Source organism: Nerophis lumbriciformis, linkage group LG05, assembly GCF_033978685.3.
Source record: "Nerophis lumbriciformis linkage group LG05, RoL_Nlum_v2.1, whole genome shotgun sequence".
NCBI lineage: Eukaryota > Metazoa > Chordata > Actinopteri > Syngnathiformes > Syngnathidae > Nerophis > Nerophis lumbriciformis.
In genome coordinates, this window is record NC_084552.2 from 33,429,331 (window position 1) to 33,445,320 (window position 15,990).

General features: G+C 38.1%; 1 protein-coding gene across 5 annotated transcripts in view; it reads left to right on the plus strand.

The window, feature by feature from the left end:
* The first annotated feature begins 1,767 nt into the window (after nt 1-1,767).
* Nucleotides 1,768-15,990, plus strand: part of sbf1 (SET binding factor 1) — a 92,720-nt gene continuing 78,497 nt past the window's right edge. For all 5 annotated transcript variants that reach the window (XM_061960700.1, XM_061960702.1, XM_061960701.1 and 2 more), the window contains exon 1: nt 1,768-1,979. In XM_061960700.1, coding sequence (XP_061816684.1) covers nt 1,925-1,979 — 55 coding nt within the window. In that variant the 5' untranslated portion in view covers nt 1,768-1,924. The remainder of the gene's footprint in view (nt 1,980-15,990) is intronic.

The window sequence follows — 15,990 nt, forward strand, 5'->3', positions numbered from 1 at the left end:
CTGGGAGTATCCTATGCAGTACTGTTTATACTGTACTGCCTGGGTGTAACAATAATTTCCATAAACTGCTGTACATTTCAATGATTAATTATTATATTATTATTATTTGTATTACTAAGACGTGATGGGCCAATGATTGGTATCTACATTTATTTTTATACATTTTATTATTTTATATTTTTTAACAGTTTCAGATATAATCACTTTTATTTTATTATTATTATTATTATTATTATTATCATTAATATTTTTTTTATGGTGCTGTTTTTTGTCTGTATCGTTTTAGTGTATTATGGGTGATGTTTGTGACCAGAATAAAGTTTGATGATGTTGATAAATTACAAACTTTTGTCTATTTCTTTAATCTAAAATATTACTTCATAAATTCCCTGACGGCAGCACGGTGGAACAGGTTAGTGCATGTGCCTCACAATATGAAGGTCCTGGGTTCAATCCCGGGCTCGGGATCTTTGTGTGGAGTTTGCTTGTTCTCCCCGTGACTGCTTGGGTTCCCTCCTGGTACTCCGGCTTTCTCCCACCTCCAAAAACATACACCCGGGGATAGTTTGATTAGCAACACTAAATTGTCTCTAGTATGTGAGTGTGAATGTTGTCTCATTTCTATCTGTATTGGCCCTGGTGGCGACTTGTGCAGGGTGTACCCCGCCTACCGCCCGAATGCAGCTGAGATAGGCTCCAGGATCCCCCGCTACCCCGAAAGGGACAAGCGGTAGAAAATGGATGGATGGATGGAAATTCCCTGATTTTCCAAATACTGTACGAATATATTAAAGGCCTGTACATTTTTCGTGTGTTTTTTTTTGTTTGTTTTTGGGTCAAAGTCAAAAATAATAGTGGAGAATGGTTTTCATTTTAATAATATAGGATTTATTAAAATGAAAAAATCCTTACTTTTTAAAGGATGATTGTAGATGAAGATGTTTTATTTATTTACGATTTTCCTCCCACCTCCAAAGACATGCACCTGGGGATAGGTTGATTGGCAACACTAAAATTGTGCCTAGTGTGTGAATGTGAGTGTGAATGTTGTCTGTCTAATTGTGTTGGCCCTGGGATGAGGTGGCGACTTGTCCAGGGTGTACCCCGCCATCTGTCCGATTGTAGCTGAGATAGGCTCCAGCACCCCCCGCGACCCCGAAAGGGATAGGCGGCAAAAAATGGATGGATGGATGGATGGAAATTCCCTGATTTTCCAAATACTGTGTGAATGTGTCGGCCCTGTGATGAGATGGTGACATGTCCAGGCTGTACCCCGCCTTCCGCCCAAATGCAGCTGAGATAGGCTGCAGCACCCGCCGCGACCCCAAAAGGGACAAGCGGTAGAAAATGGATGGATGAATGTACAAATATTATAAAGGCCTGTACATTTTTCGTGTTTTTTTTTTGTTTGTTTTTGGGTCAAAGTCAAACATAATAGTGGAGAATGGTTTTCTTTTTAATAATATAGGATTTGTTAGAATGAAAAATTCCTTACTTTTTAAAGGATAATTAAGTGTAGATAGTTTTTAAAATTTTTAGTTTTGAGTTACATTGTAAAATATTCAACATTTAAATGTGACTCCCATCATTTTAAGTAGTGTTCTATTTTAGAAAATATTTTAAAAAAAACGAGCGAAGTGCTGCAAATGACCCCCGGGCGGCCCATTGGACATGATGATCATGATCAATATAACTTTGCAAAGGACCATCTTAATGCGAGCGGCCCCTCCCTGGAAGTCTCTACTGCGCAGACTCGTGGTTATCCGCTGTCACAGGCAGACTGACAGTATGGCGGCGGCGTACAGCTGGAAGGATGCTACTGCCGCCCGTCATGTATCCATCGCCGCCAGGACGTAAATGGACTATTGACGGCGCCCAGAGCAGAGGAATACGCAAGAGAGGCCTGTTGCCGTGAAGTCCCAAAATGGCCCGGCTCGCTGACTACTTTGTAGTGGTCGGTTACGACCTCGACAAGCGAGGTAGGTACTAGAGTAGCCTGCTAGCTGCTAACCTCAGCGGCCTGTTATTAGCTGCGGGTAAACAGTAGGCGGGGATGGGGCCGGGAAGCCAATCACAGCTGACCGACTCCAGTGACTGGAGGCCGGCTGTCGGCGTAAACTTTACACCGAGGACTCACAGTGGTTGCTCGGGATTAGTGCACTATCTTAAATAGTTTCCAATGCGAAATGCCAGCACTTTAGCTACTGGCGATCTCTTATTCAAAGTGTTGACAGCAAACTTAAGCTACAAGGGCTAATGTTAGCCGGCTAATTCTGCAGAGGACTAGTGTTTTGGATGGATTTATTCACCTGTTATAGGTTTATCGTCTCCTATTCTTAGTTGTGTTTTACACAAATATCTAGACCTGCATTTTGTGGACTTGTCAGTGTCGTGGCGTTTTGGTGCATGATCACATCCTTCTTAGGTTTGCTCAGATATATGTGCATGGTTTATTACAATTAACTGCAATTGGCACGGTTACTTATTGTTGTGTTTTTAGTTGGATTAACACAGATGGATTTACCCCCCCATCCCGAACCCCTTACAACCCTTGTGTTGTTGGGACCGTTATCTGAGCCCCCCCTTCCCTGCACCCTGAGCCTTGGCCTAGATATGTGCAGTATAATGGCTCGTTTAATCATGAAATATTCAACCCGCCTTAGCCACTGTGCAGCTTGCAACGTGGTAGTCTTTCATTTAGAGTGGGCCCGCCTATGGTTCATCCAGAGTGGGCAAATTGCTATAAATTTGTCTGTTATTGCATTAAACATAGGTTTCTGCATGCATGGATGCACTTTCAGAATGTTGCATTTTAGCCGTAAAGGGGGTTAATACAGGATGTCACTACGTGGACAATGCAAACGCTGCAGAAACTCCCCTTCCTGTTGAGCTGGGCCTGAATGCAATGTTGATAGTGAACAGGCCCTTTAAAAATCATCTGGAAGCCAGACATGTAATATGCTTAAGGGTTTTTAATCTATTACTACACCAGTGTCTTGTAAAAGCCAAGTCTTGATCGTGAGCTGTTGTGTTTGACTTGCTGTTGACAACTTTTGTTTCACTATGTTGGGGTGATCCTGTTTTATGCTTAATGTTTAAGTCCTTTTTCCATTATTGTCAGTGTTTACGTTACTGTCATCGGGGATCATTATCATGATAAAGTTGAACATTTTTATTATTCTCTCCAAGAAACCCTTACGTTACCTTTTAGTATCTTAAAAATTAATGCAGTATTTTCCGGACTTTAAAAGCCGTTTCTTTTTTCCTATATTTTTTCAAACATAGGGAAAAAAGTAGCGGCTTATAAAACAGTGCGACGAATTTATCGATTTTTCTTTGCTAACAGCTAATGTTTTGTATTCAAGCAAATAGTTTTCATAAAACGCAGACAGAGACACTAAAAAGGTGCGTTATTGTTTGTGCTAAGGCGCCATGTAAGTGTTGAAAATGACCTTCCTGTTTTGCCCCTTGAACCGGACTTATATCCTGTTTTGTCCACTATTTATTTATTGCGTTTTTACTCAAATAAATTCTTCAATAGTCACTCCAAGCAACGTTTGTAAGTTTTACAATATAACTAAAACAATTCATACTTAATAAACTGTGCCATGTGTGATGTCTGTAGGAATGTTTTCATGCATATTTGTACGTGCTATCAAAATGTAATTAAGCTAGTGTCGTTAGCATTAGCGAATATGCTAACACGTATGCTAGTGTCTGTTGGTATTATTAACTTAAAATGACATTATTTTTGTGTTGTCAGTTTTGTAAATTCACCCAAACGTCACCGTGGAGTTATTGAGTCTGTTAAGCTGATTTGGGAGCTAGCTTCTGCAGCTAATGGGTCCATGACGACAACTTTTGTTTTGCTTGAAAACTGTTTTACTGCCGTGTGACAGGCACCGTTTGGAAACAAGTAAGGTACAGTATGTAAATAAACATTATAATATATTTTGTACCGCCACACTGTATATCTGCAGCTTATGGTCCCGTGCGGCTAATATATGTAAAAATATTTATTTATTTCACAAATTTGGTGGGTGCGGTTTAAAATACCGGTGCCTCTATAGCCCGGAAAATACAGTACTGTATCTCCTCCATTGAAATCGTTTCTGTGTACAAAAAATTATCTGATGTGTGTGCCTTCAGCTTGAACAAATAAATACCATGCCTGAAATAGCACACATTACCTCCAGAGAAGTTATGGCACCTGTAAAGCTGAAGTGTTGCTGTAGGCCTCATATTTTATGTTAAAGTTAAAGTTAAAGTACCAATGATTGTCACACACACACTAGGTGTGGCGAGATTATTCTCTGCATTTGACCCATCACCCTTGATCACCCCCTGGGAGGTGAGGGGAGCAGTGGGCAGCAGCGGTGGCCGCGTGACCTGTGAAAGCCCAGAAATGTACCGTATTTTTCGGAGTATAAGTCGCACCGGCCGATAATGCACAATAAAGAAGGAAAAAAACATATATAAGTCGCACTGGAGTATAAGTCGCATTTTTTGGGGAAATTTATTTGATAAAACCCAACACCAAGAATATACATTTGAAAGGCAATTTAAAATAAATAAAGAATAGTGAACAACAGGCTGAATAAGTGTACGTTATATGACTCATAAATAACCAACTGAGAACGTGCCTGTTATGTTAACGTAACATATTATGGTAAGAGTCATTCATATAACTATAACATATAGAACATGTTATACGTTTACCAAACAACCTGTCACTCCTAATCGCTAAATCCCATAAAATCTTATACGTCTAGTCTCTTACGTGAATGAGCTAAATAATGTTATTTGATATTTTACGGTAATGTGTTAATAATTTCACACATAAGTTGCTCCTGAGTATAAGTCGCACCCCCGGCCAAACTATGAAAAAAACTGCGACTTATAGTCCGAAAAATACGGTATGTCAAAAAGGCATTTCATCTTTTTGGATAATTTATTCATTTTCACAGTAAAAAAAAAAAGAATGCATGCAAATGCAGTTTTTAACTCCAAATTATTTAATACAGCAAGCTTTTTTAAATTTTGCAAGCTTTTTAAAATTTCTACACAATCTGATTTACAGTATCTGCTTGTCATTTTACTTCAGACTCCAAAGCAAGTTTTCCATGTTCCATCTGTTGGTAAACAATGATAATAATCAAATGAAGATCCCCCCAGAGTCTTTTTTTGGTGATTGTAGTGGCCTAAAATGCCTGATTTTGCTGCAGCTTTTTCAAAAAGTTGTGGCAAATTCTTCCCCGATGATGCAGGTAGACATTTGATTGGTTCACTTTGCGTTTGAGTGCTGCTGGGTCAAATTCAATTGCTGATAATTTCGATGATTGGTCAAAATGTCCTTGGAAATTGCAGGGGTTGGGCAAAGTTGCGACGCTCCACATAATTAGCAGGAATTGGTTGAATTTGTGTCAATTGGTGCGATCGCAACGTTGCAAAATACCACAGGGACTAATTGATATTATGAAGCGGCCCTCTGAGAGCTTCCGTGACTGTGATGTGGCCCTCGATGAAAATTAGTTTGATATCCCTGTTGTAGGCCGATTGAAGGTGCTGTACTCGCCCGAAAGGAATTATTGTAGAAATGAGGAAAACTTATATATAATAAAGACTACCCCTTACCTTACATAGCTTACATATACTAGACACCTGGTACTCTTGAGTACTCCAGTAAATACAGATATTATAATAGATGCCATTTTTTTAAAATGAGAAATGTGTGCCCCTTAATATGAATTATATTGCATACAGTATTGTAATGGATACATCCAACCATCCATTTTCTACCGCTTGTGTACAATTTAAATGATCATTGTTGTATGGAAAAAGGAAATATATATACGATGTACACATTGAATCTTCGATTTGTTTACTTAATTAAAATGTTCCTTTTTTTTCCCAGCTATGTGGAAATAGCTATGAACTTTGAATGACCAAGTCCTCGATTCTAAGAATACTAGGAATTCTGCAGCAGAGCGGCGTTTCCTCCTGTGTCTAAATATTTCATGCATCCTGCCTGTGTATGTGCATGTGGGTGCTAGTTGTCACTTAAGTCAGTGGAATGTTTTGCAGGCCGGGGCAGTGACGGGTAGTCCAGGCTTACGTCACCGTCGCTCATGTGACTCTGAGTGTGTCACTTCTTGCAGAAAACCTGTGTGTGATGGGAAGGGAACCAAAGAAACGTTACCCTGTTTCTCAGGTGTTACTTTCCTCATATAATACGCAGCTTTTTGCTATCAGTCCATCTTTTTTTTTAAAGCCAAGATGCTGCCTGTGAGCTGGATTGTGGCCATCTTTGCCGGGGTGTGGTTCTCATAGCAAGGGTCCCCTGAGAAGCACCACAGCTTGTCACTGTGTTTTGACAGCGGTTCCTTCACTGCACTGAGGACCCGGCAGCCAATCGCATGCACAATCCAAGACCCAAACAGGAAATGGGGAGAGAACCTTGGAGACTTTAGTTAAAGGAAGAATCCAAATTATACCTCTGTGTGTCTGAAAACTAGGACATTTATTAGAAATACATGTACTGGGGCTGCAAGATTTTTTCCCAAAAATAAAATCCCAATCCCAATTTAGTTTCTATTTGAAACTTCTATTTGTAATTACGATTTAGATTTTTGGGGAAAAAATACACAAACAAGATAAAAGTGATTATCATGGTATTTGTGATGAAATAAGCTAATAAAAATGCTACTTTTTTTTTTTTTCAAGTATATTTTGTACTTTTTGTTCTACGGGTCTATAAAAAGCTTTGTTCTACAAATGGTCCCAGGCCGTACTTTAAACACCACTGGTTTACATATTTCACCAGGGGGGCAAAGTGTTGCCAAATGATGGAAGAGTGTCACTAAGCTGTGTCTTCAATTCCTTGGTACTTATGGAAGTTACAAAGGCTGGGTTGCTTCTGAAGGTTTTTTGTGTTGGTACTTGGAGAGTACCGTAAATTCCGAACTATAAGCTGCTACTATTTCTTACACTTTTGACCCTGCGGCTTATAAAATGGTGCGGCAAATTTATGGATTTGTTTTTTTCCACTAATTGCTATAATGTTTTGTGTTCAATAGATTTTATTAAACCCAAGCATAGGACTGAAATGGTGTGTTATTGTTTGTGCTCTGGCGCCACCATTTGGACGAGCTCGCTGTGAGTTTAAAATGTTCAGTGCTTCCTGTTTTGCTTTTAACTGAACGTAAAACCGCCCATAGCGTTTCTGCTCGAAAGGATTCTTCATTCATCACACCAAGCAACGTTTGTAAGTTTCACAATTAAAAACAATTCATACTTGCTAAACCAGGGGTGGGCAATTAATTTTTACTGGGGGCCGCATGAGCAACCCGAGCGCTGCTGGAGGGCCACACCGACAATATTTCAATTAAATTTTGCTCAAATTATTTTTGATATACCGTAAGATAAATTATAATAATAATAATAATAATAATAATATTTTCATTTAACCTAACTTATCTTTATACAAAAGCAGATGGCTTTTGATGGTTTTATTTTTAACACTTTCTTACACAACACTTCCTGATGTATATTACAATGCAAACATTTCAATTTCTGTCACTTTATCCTGCATCCTCTTTGTTGTGAACGTATCACGCCTGTAAGGTGATTGGCGAAGAAGGAGGAAGCGTTGCTGTTGCGGAAATGAGGAGTGAGGATAGACATGCGTGTGGAAAGAACGAGATAAGTTGAGCTATGTTAATATGGGTTGCTCGATAAAAGTTTAAAAAGAGCGTCAGACTTGGTGTGCAATTCTTCTGGACGCTACAATTGGTGTCAGAAGTGGGATGAAATGCCTCCCAGTTCGTCTTGCTATCAAACCTGGGAGTCTTCATTGAGGACGGAATTCCCCCATGCCAAGCAGCGTGCGCTGCACCTGTAGACGCTGCCTCTGTCCTTCCTCCCTCTCTCTCTCTCTCTTTGCGGCGAGCTCACGTCCGGAATTCACAAAAGCAGCGGCAGTATGCGCAAAGTTTTACTTCTGACACCAATTGTAGCGTCCAGAAGAAGTGCACACCAAGTCTGACGCTCTTTTTAAACTTTTATTGAGCAACCTATACAAACACAGCTCAACTTATCTCGTTCCTTCCACACACACGTCTATCCTCACTTCTCATTTCCGCAACTCAAGAACACAACATCAACTACAGCAGGTCGTTACACTATATTCTTTAAACACAGAAACATGTGTACCACACATTAAGCACACGGCTTTACCTTTAATTTCTGTAAAGAAATACTTGGCAGTCCATGTCTTGTTGAAAACACGCCATTCATCATCAACTTTTCTTTTTTTAGCGTCTCACTTGTCGCTGTGCACCTTCACTCACACCCGGACATACGCCCATAAATAACACTTTTCAAAATAAAAGCAGCACAGTTGTATTGCACGCACAACATAGATGTTTTTTTACATTTATTTTGTAATTTGGGATTGCCGCTGTTCACATTCACTCACAATCGCGCATGAGCATACGTCCACACGGAAGTAATACAAATAACGCTTTTCAAAACAAAAGCAGCATTGTTGTATTGCACACTCAACATAGATACTTTTTTAAATGTATTTTGTAATTTATGATTGGCCTCACGCGGGCCGGACAGGGACGTACAAAGGGCCGGATGTGGCCCGCGGGCCGCAGAATGCCCAGGTCTGTACTAAACCGTCCCATGTGTGATGTCTGTAGGAGTGGTTTCATGCTTATTTGTCAGTGCTATTGTAATGTAATGAAGCAAGCATCGTAAGCAATGGCTAAAATGCTAACACGTCTATGGGTGTCTGTGTTAGTACTAATAACTTAAAATTGTATTCTTTATGTATTGTTTCAGTTTCACATATTCCTCAGTAAATTCACCAATACATTGTGGCGTTATTGAGTCTGTTTAGCTGATTGGAGAGCTAGCTTCGCAAGCTAGTGGGTCCATGATAATGACTTCTGTTTTGTTTGAGCAGCCGTTTTACTGCCGTGTTACACTCTTTGGAAACAATTTAGTCATGTAAATAAACATTTACAAAATATTTATGTGTAAATAACTAATTTCAAAACGTATATATCCGAGGCATCAAGTGGAGTGTGGCTAATATATAAAACATATTTTTTAATTCAAAAATTTAGTCGGTGCGGCTTATATCCCGGTGTGCTCTATAGTCTGTTAAATCTGGTAGCGATATTACCCAGAAGTCTTAGCAGTGGAGCAGAACGAGAAGACGATAGTACTAGTGCTAATACGAGCAAGTATGATTATCCTGCAGAGTTGTAAATGAAGATTTCCTGTGTTGCTGAAAGCTGCTCTTTCAACGTTGTTGACGCAAGCAACAAACATAACATTCTGCAAGATTTGTTTGCCTTTGTATGCACCCTGTCTGGGCTTTTGAAGGCGGATTTCCACTCACACCAACAATACTTCGCCATTCGTGACCTCTTGTATTTGATTACCGAATAAAGACACACTTTTCTCGTTCACTTTTAATGCATATCTCCTTGCTAAATATAGATAAATATACAAATAAAAAAACATTTTATTGTGTTTTATTCTCTGATTAAACAGGTGCACATAAGGTATGTTGGGAATCGGATTTATGATGCTACAGTTCCATTATTTGTTTATGAGGGCGAACCCGGGAGCGCCAAATCCGCATTTGGGAGTTTATTATTTGATGGGAGCCACTGACATGTGTTCTGGGAGCACCTTATGTCTATGCAGACTGGAGAGTGCTGTTGTAGGAAGGAGGGCCCTATGCTACCTTAGAGGCGCAAGTTGTGATAGAGAGGAATTTCGATTTAACGATTTTCTTTAGTCATTAATCTGATTATGATTAAAAATCCATTCATCGTGTACCCCTGGCACACACACACACACACACACACACACACACACACACACACACACACACACACACACACGCACGCGCGCGCACACTAACACACAAACACCAAAAACCAAAGTGGGGGCATTTCTCGTACATTATGTACTATAAAGATGCTAAAACTAATCCCTTGTAGTCAGTACAGTGAATCCATTTAAATTGGCCGACTTATCAAATCCGGAGCCACCATGTTCGTATCAATACTAAAAAGTGTCCGCTTAAGCTGACGTTGACCTACATAGTCAAACATTATTGTTGACATACAATTTGACCACCAATGGGTAATTTCTATTAAAATGGGTTTGTTTATATCGACAAGTGTTGTACAGTATTATTTTTATGCTCATTTTATATACCAAGCAGATTGGACAGCAAAATAACTACTGTCTAGTTACACATAGGACTAGGGGATACGTTTTTCATTATTGATATTTTTTATGACTTATGGAAAATATGGACCAGAAGAGAAATATTCGAATTTTTATTTCAAATGCAAACCTTCCTCTGATTATAATCCCCTCAGCTATCAAGGCAGAAAGGAAAGGAAATATGTCAACACAACCATGGAAAACACTCAATCAATAAATGTAAACAAAATTCTGAAATCAAAGTAAACACTTAACAATGACCTCTTTGAATTTAAGGTGAAAAATAAGGAATATGTAAGAAAATCTTAATAAAGTGTAAATAAATAGTGCAAAGTGTGAAAATGTAATCATAGAAAAACCTGAGAAGAACAGGTTTTTGTGCCAGGAAGTTATGTGGTCAGTGTAACATTTAATTTGGTCTGTTATCCTTATTTAAGTATTGAAATACATTTGTTATGCAGTAATTATTATTAAAACATTATTGGACCAAATGATTAATTTAAAGTAGCACATTTGTTATATTTTATTATTTATTTTAGTTATACAGTCCTGCTTTTTAGTTCCTGCCTGTTGTTTCTGTACATCCGAATAGGGAACGGACATGGGTTGAAAAGAAAAGATGAGCACGGCGAAGCCTTACTGTATGTTCGGAAAAATCTACAAACCTGCCCTACCGTTGAGGTGACTTTTCCTGTTTTATCCACAATTTATTTGCTCTCTGCAAGCACTCATTTTTAATTTCTCTTCTCACTCTGTGCAGAGAATCAACAGTGAGATGGTGCAACCAAAATTGATAGTTGATACTGTTATGCGATTGGCTGTTTATCGTGTCCCTCTTATTGCACACGACCACTTCCTGTTTTGCTTGCATACCAGACCGTGTGTGCCTTCATGCAACCAACCATGATTAATTTTTTCCGCTTTCTTCCGACCAAAAAATATATGGTTAACCAACTTAATGTAATGTATTTTATATTGATTACATGTTTATCACGATATATGTTAATATCATGTTATCGGCCCAGCCTTAGTTACACCGTGTTAAAACATCTAATAATGTGACTTCCTGTTCAACACGAAGTAAGTGTCAAAATAAAAGCTTAGCGGTATTAACCTGGATTCGACCACAGCAACTAACAAAATGCACCCATTTGATTTTAAAAATTAAATGTTATATTTGTATATTGTTAACTGGATATAAAATGACCAAAATTGGGATATATTGCACAGCACTACTGATGAGTAATGAATTCATTTTTTTTAGAATATGCTGAGGGTCAATTAAAGCGAGCGGTGGGCCACACTTTGGACAACCCTGGTGTAAATTGAGCAGCCGCGTGCGTGCACACCGACCAATGTCTTTACATAAATCACAGTTGGGTTGCATATGACGTCATATCCGTTTTTGTTTTTTCGCTCAAGCTGCTTAGCTCGAGCGTAGCATTAAAACAAGTGAGAGTGAGTGTAAAGTTTAAGCAGAAAATGCCGTATTGCTGTTCTGTTCTTGGGTGTTCCAATCGTTCAAATAGAGATAATGATAGTGTTTGATAGCAGAACTACATGTTCAAAAAGACAAGAGATTGCAATAATTAGTTTGTGTTCTTTTGTGGTTGCAATGCTTTAATATAACTAAGAAGACCTGCTTCTGCAAATAAACTAACATAATCTTAAGTCCTAGTAATAAATATTTTAATTGTTGGTCCAATCCACCGTATTTTCTTTCTCGATTTTCATTAAAAAAAATTAAAAGATTAGTTGTGTTGTGCAGGAAAAACAAGTTATTCAGCACAGATGACCACATTGTAACATCATTAGGGATATTTTTTTTTGCATCAAGAACATATCCTTAATAGTATTAATAAACTAGATGAATAAATTTCTCGTAAACTCAACAATATATAATGAATCTTGATATTGCTAGCAACATTACTGAACAACATATACAGCTAAATAATGAGACAAAATATACTTAACACCATAAAAACAACTGCAAACATGAATTGTAGATGAGACTAATATTTGTAGCAGGATATCAACTGCAAACAAACTTATCCTTTCTCTCAGTAGCATTACGATCGCAGCAGCACGGCACTCATTATGTCAATCAAATACGTGACTTAGCGATGCATAAATAAGTCCTAGTTTGTCTTTCAAGGATTAATGTTTAATTTGTGGACCCTTCCAGATGTAAAGACATGATGTGCCTCCAATTTTTTTCCCTCTAAATACCGTGAGCAGTAATGTCTTGGTGATGATAAATAGTTTAAATCTTTAAAAAATATTTTTTTTTCATAGGAGAATAAAAATCCAATCTATTCCATTTTTAAATATTTTTTCTTGATCACTTTTTATATTTGCCTCCAACCCTTTCAAAATACACCCAAATCTGCACTGATTCAGGTCAATAAACAGGAGCCTAATGGGGCTTTAGACCATCGCCTGAAACCCAGAAGTGCCTGGATGTGCCTCAAGGTCACATGATTGCAACCCACCTATTAATTTGTTCAATAAAATTACGCCAAAAAAGCAGTAGATTAGATTGGCTATCTGTCTTGAAAATGCATTTGCATGTTTTTTCCCGTTCATTCATGTGACAATGACAGATCATTCATGCGAAGGTCATTGTCTGAGTGATGTAATACATCGCAAGTATTGTGCTTTTCTAAAGGATGCACCTAAAGCTTGTGACAATGTAGCAATGGCGGGTGATTTGGTTCGCTTTTTGTGCTTCTTGTTACATAGTAAAGCAGCAACATTTTTATGAAGATTTTAATAGATGTTTTACTTTCTTCTAGTCAGACAAGATTTAGGTATAGCAGATGCAGATTTTAGCTGATGTATTATTGATGGCTATCCACAGACTTTGCAAAGCAGAGACTAATTTAGGTCACGCTTGCGCTTGGATTCTTCAAGCATGAATAACAACTGAAGATATATACATGAAGATTCATAATTCTCAGGGGGAAACACTTCCTTTTCTTTTAGCTTGATGAACCAAATGCAAATGGAGAGTAGGGTGTGTGTGTATGTCCGTGTGTGTGTGTGATGATGCTGCCAACAGTGCCTGCCTGTGGGCAGCCACTTCCTCTATTGCCTCCAGAGCAGGACTGCAGCCTTTCAGGCCCTCCTGAAATAACCCCCACAGTCTGCCTTTCATAGGGGGACAGAGGGACTGTGGTACACTTGACGCTTGTTTGCTGGCTGCTCACCCATCAGCTACTCGAATGGCTTTGTGTTTAGTCAGTTGCTGTGGTAACGTTAGCCCCAGTTTGGGCTGCGGGTTGCAATGAGCACCCTTTGCATACTGACCAGTAAGGCCTTGAAATTGATAACAGTGCATATATATTTGGGCAGTGGGAATGTTATGCAGTCTTATGCAGCACCCAAACTCCTAAAAACGTTAATGTGTCTTGTATTCATGTTAGCGTTTGAACTACCGGGTAGCGCACTAGCTTGCTTTTCCAAGAAATGAACAATACCACTGGTTTGTGAGTTTACCAAAGTGTGGTTTTTAACCAAGGATTATACAATGATTTTAATTTTAAACGGTAATATTAATAGGGTTTTCCCTAGGTTGGCAAGATACCTGTGGCGATGGAGGCGTGGTCACATTACATCATCGTATAATTTGCTCTCGGGCTGCACAATTTTGCTGCACAACCTAATTGTGAGTTTTCTCTCCAAAATTACGATTGCGATTTTATTATCTTTTTACATATAAATGCATAAAACTAAAAATTATGAGTGAAGGAAGACATGTCATCAACGTATTCTTGTCTTAAGGTGCCACACATTAGAACAACATAGGACTGGGTGATATATCAATTTTATCTATAGGTTCAAGTTGTCTTTAACATCAGTACACACTAACAAGGAGCCCAGGATACTTTATGGAAAAGGCTGTTTATGCACTCACTAAAACTACAGAACCATCTCAATGTTTTACTTGATTATTTATTTGCATACAATGTACAATACTACATTTTTATTTACAGTAGTATTTTATTAAAATCAAAAGTTTTTAGTTTGTTCTTTTTTGAATCTAATTGATTTGTATTACTATCAAATGATTTTATGTATCTTTATTGATGTATTTGAATTTATTTATCTGCATGCAATGTGCAATGCTACATTTTCAATTACAGAAGTATTTTTTTCAAAACAGAAATTTTAAAGTTGCACTTTATGAATCTCATTGTTGGAGATTATTTATTTGCATGCAATGAACAATTCTACATTTTTGTTTACTGTAGGGTTGCAACTAATGACTATTTTGATAGTCAACGACTATCTTAACAATTAGTCGACTAGTCGGATCATAAAGCGTACACCTATTTAATGGCTACATTTTTTTTTTAATGGCTCTAACTTTCCCATCGACTTTAAATGCACATCGCAGATGCTGACTACACTCCACATAATCGCATGCGTCTTGTTTTCATCATCACAATATTTGGTTTTGCAGCGCTGTTTTCGGTAATCAAAGTCTTTTTTCGGCGGCCAAATTTTCGGTGCATCACTCACTAGTCAATAGTGCACAAATAATATACACATCCATTTATACTGTGACGAGTCGACCTGCTGATGGTAATAATTTATGTTTGTGTAGTTTTTATTTGATTTTCATTGCTCCCATGATCACGCACCCTACCTGAAAGGGGATTGGCCAAGAATGAGGAAGTGTTGTGTGGCTGGGGAAGCATGGAGGTGAAAGTGTGTGCATTGGATCGGTTGAATTAGGCTGGTTGTTAGCATGAGATTGGCAATAAAAGTTAAAAATAGCGTCAGACTTTGGACTTCTTCTGGAGGCTACAATTCATTATTTTAAACTTATTTGTTTTAATGTAGAAAACCCTTATTTTAAAGGTATGGCAGCTTCAATTTTGCAGTGGCGGCCCGCCACGATCAGTTACATTAGGGGAATCCCTGTTTAGCCGTTGGGAGTTTTACCGCGGTTTATCATTATTATGGTAATCATTACATCCCTAGCATACAGTGGAACCTGTTCATGTTGACTGATATCATAAGCGTTTGTTAACATAACTGAAAAAGAAAATAGTTAAATGTAAATGTTTTCACATTTACTTGTAAGTCCGACGAAAGAGAAAAGAATGAGTTATAATAAAGGATTTTTTTAAATCTTATGGCAGTTTGTAAACATGGTTTCCTCCATATATGCATGTGTTCCAAAGTTTGAATTCTTCTTATAATGTAGAGGTGTGCCATTAAGCTTTTATACATGCGCACGTCATTCTTCCAGTGGATAATCTAAAAAATGTTTTTATAAAAAATGGGTGCACTTTGTTAGTTGATGAGGTGGAATCAAGGTAAGTGCCGGTATGACTTAATTTCAAAGCTTACTTTGCACTGAACAAGTCACTGTGCTTTCTTTATTGCTGTGTACCTACAATCGACAGTATAGTTGTTGTCTTTTCACGCTGCTTAGCTATAATGATGAAATTAACAATACAATGCTGGTTGAGTGCCAGGTCTATCTGGCAGCAACATGCTGAGGCCTTTGTCCAGCAGTAGATCGATAACAGCTGATGATGATGATTATCATAATGAACAATACTTTAATATGTTGATAGATGGACACATTTTTTAATAGACAGAAGCAGTTTAACATGTATGTATGTATCGACTTAAATGGGTACTTTTTAATAATATGAACATAGACAAAGACAAAGGGCTAACTAAAAATAAATGTGCCATTGCAGAGTGCGAACATAAAGT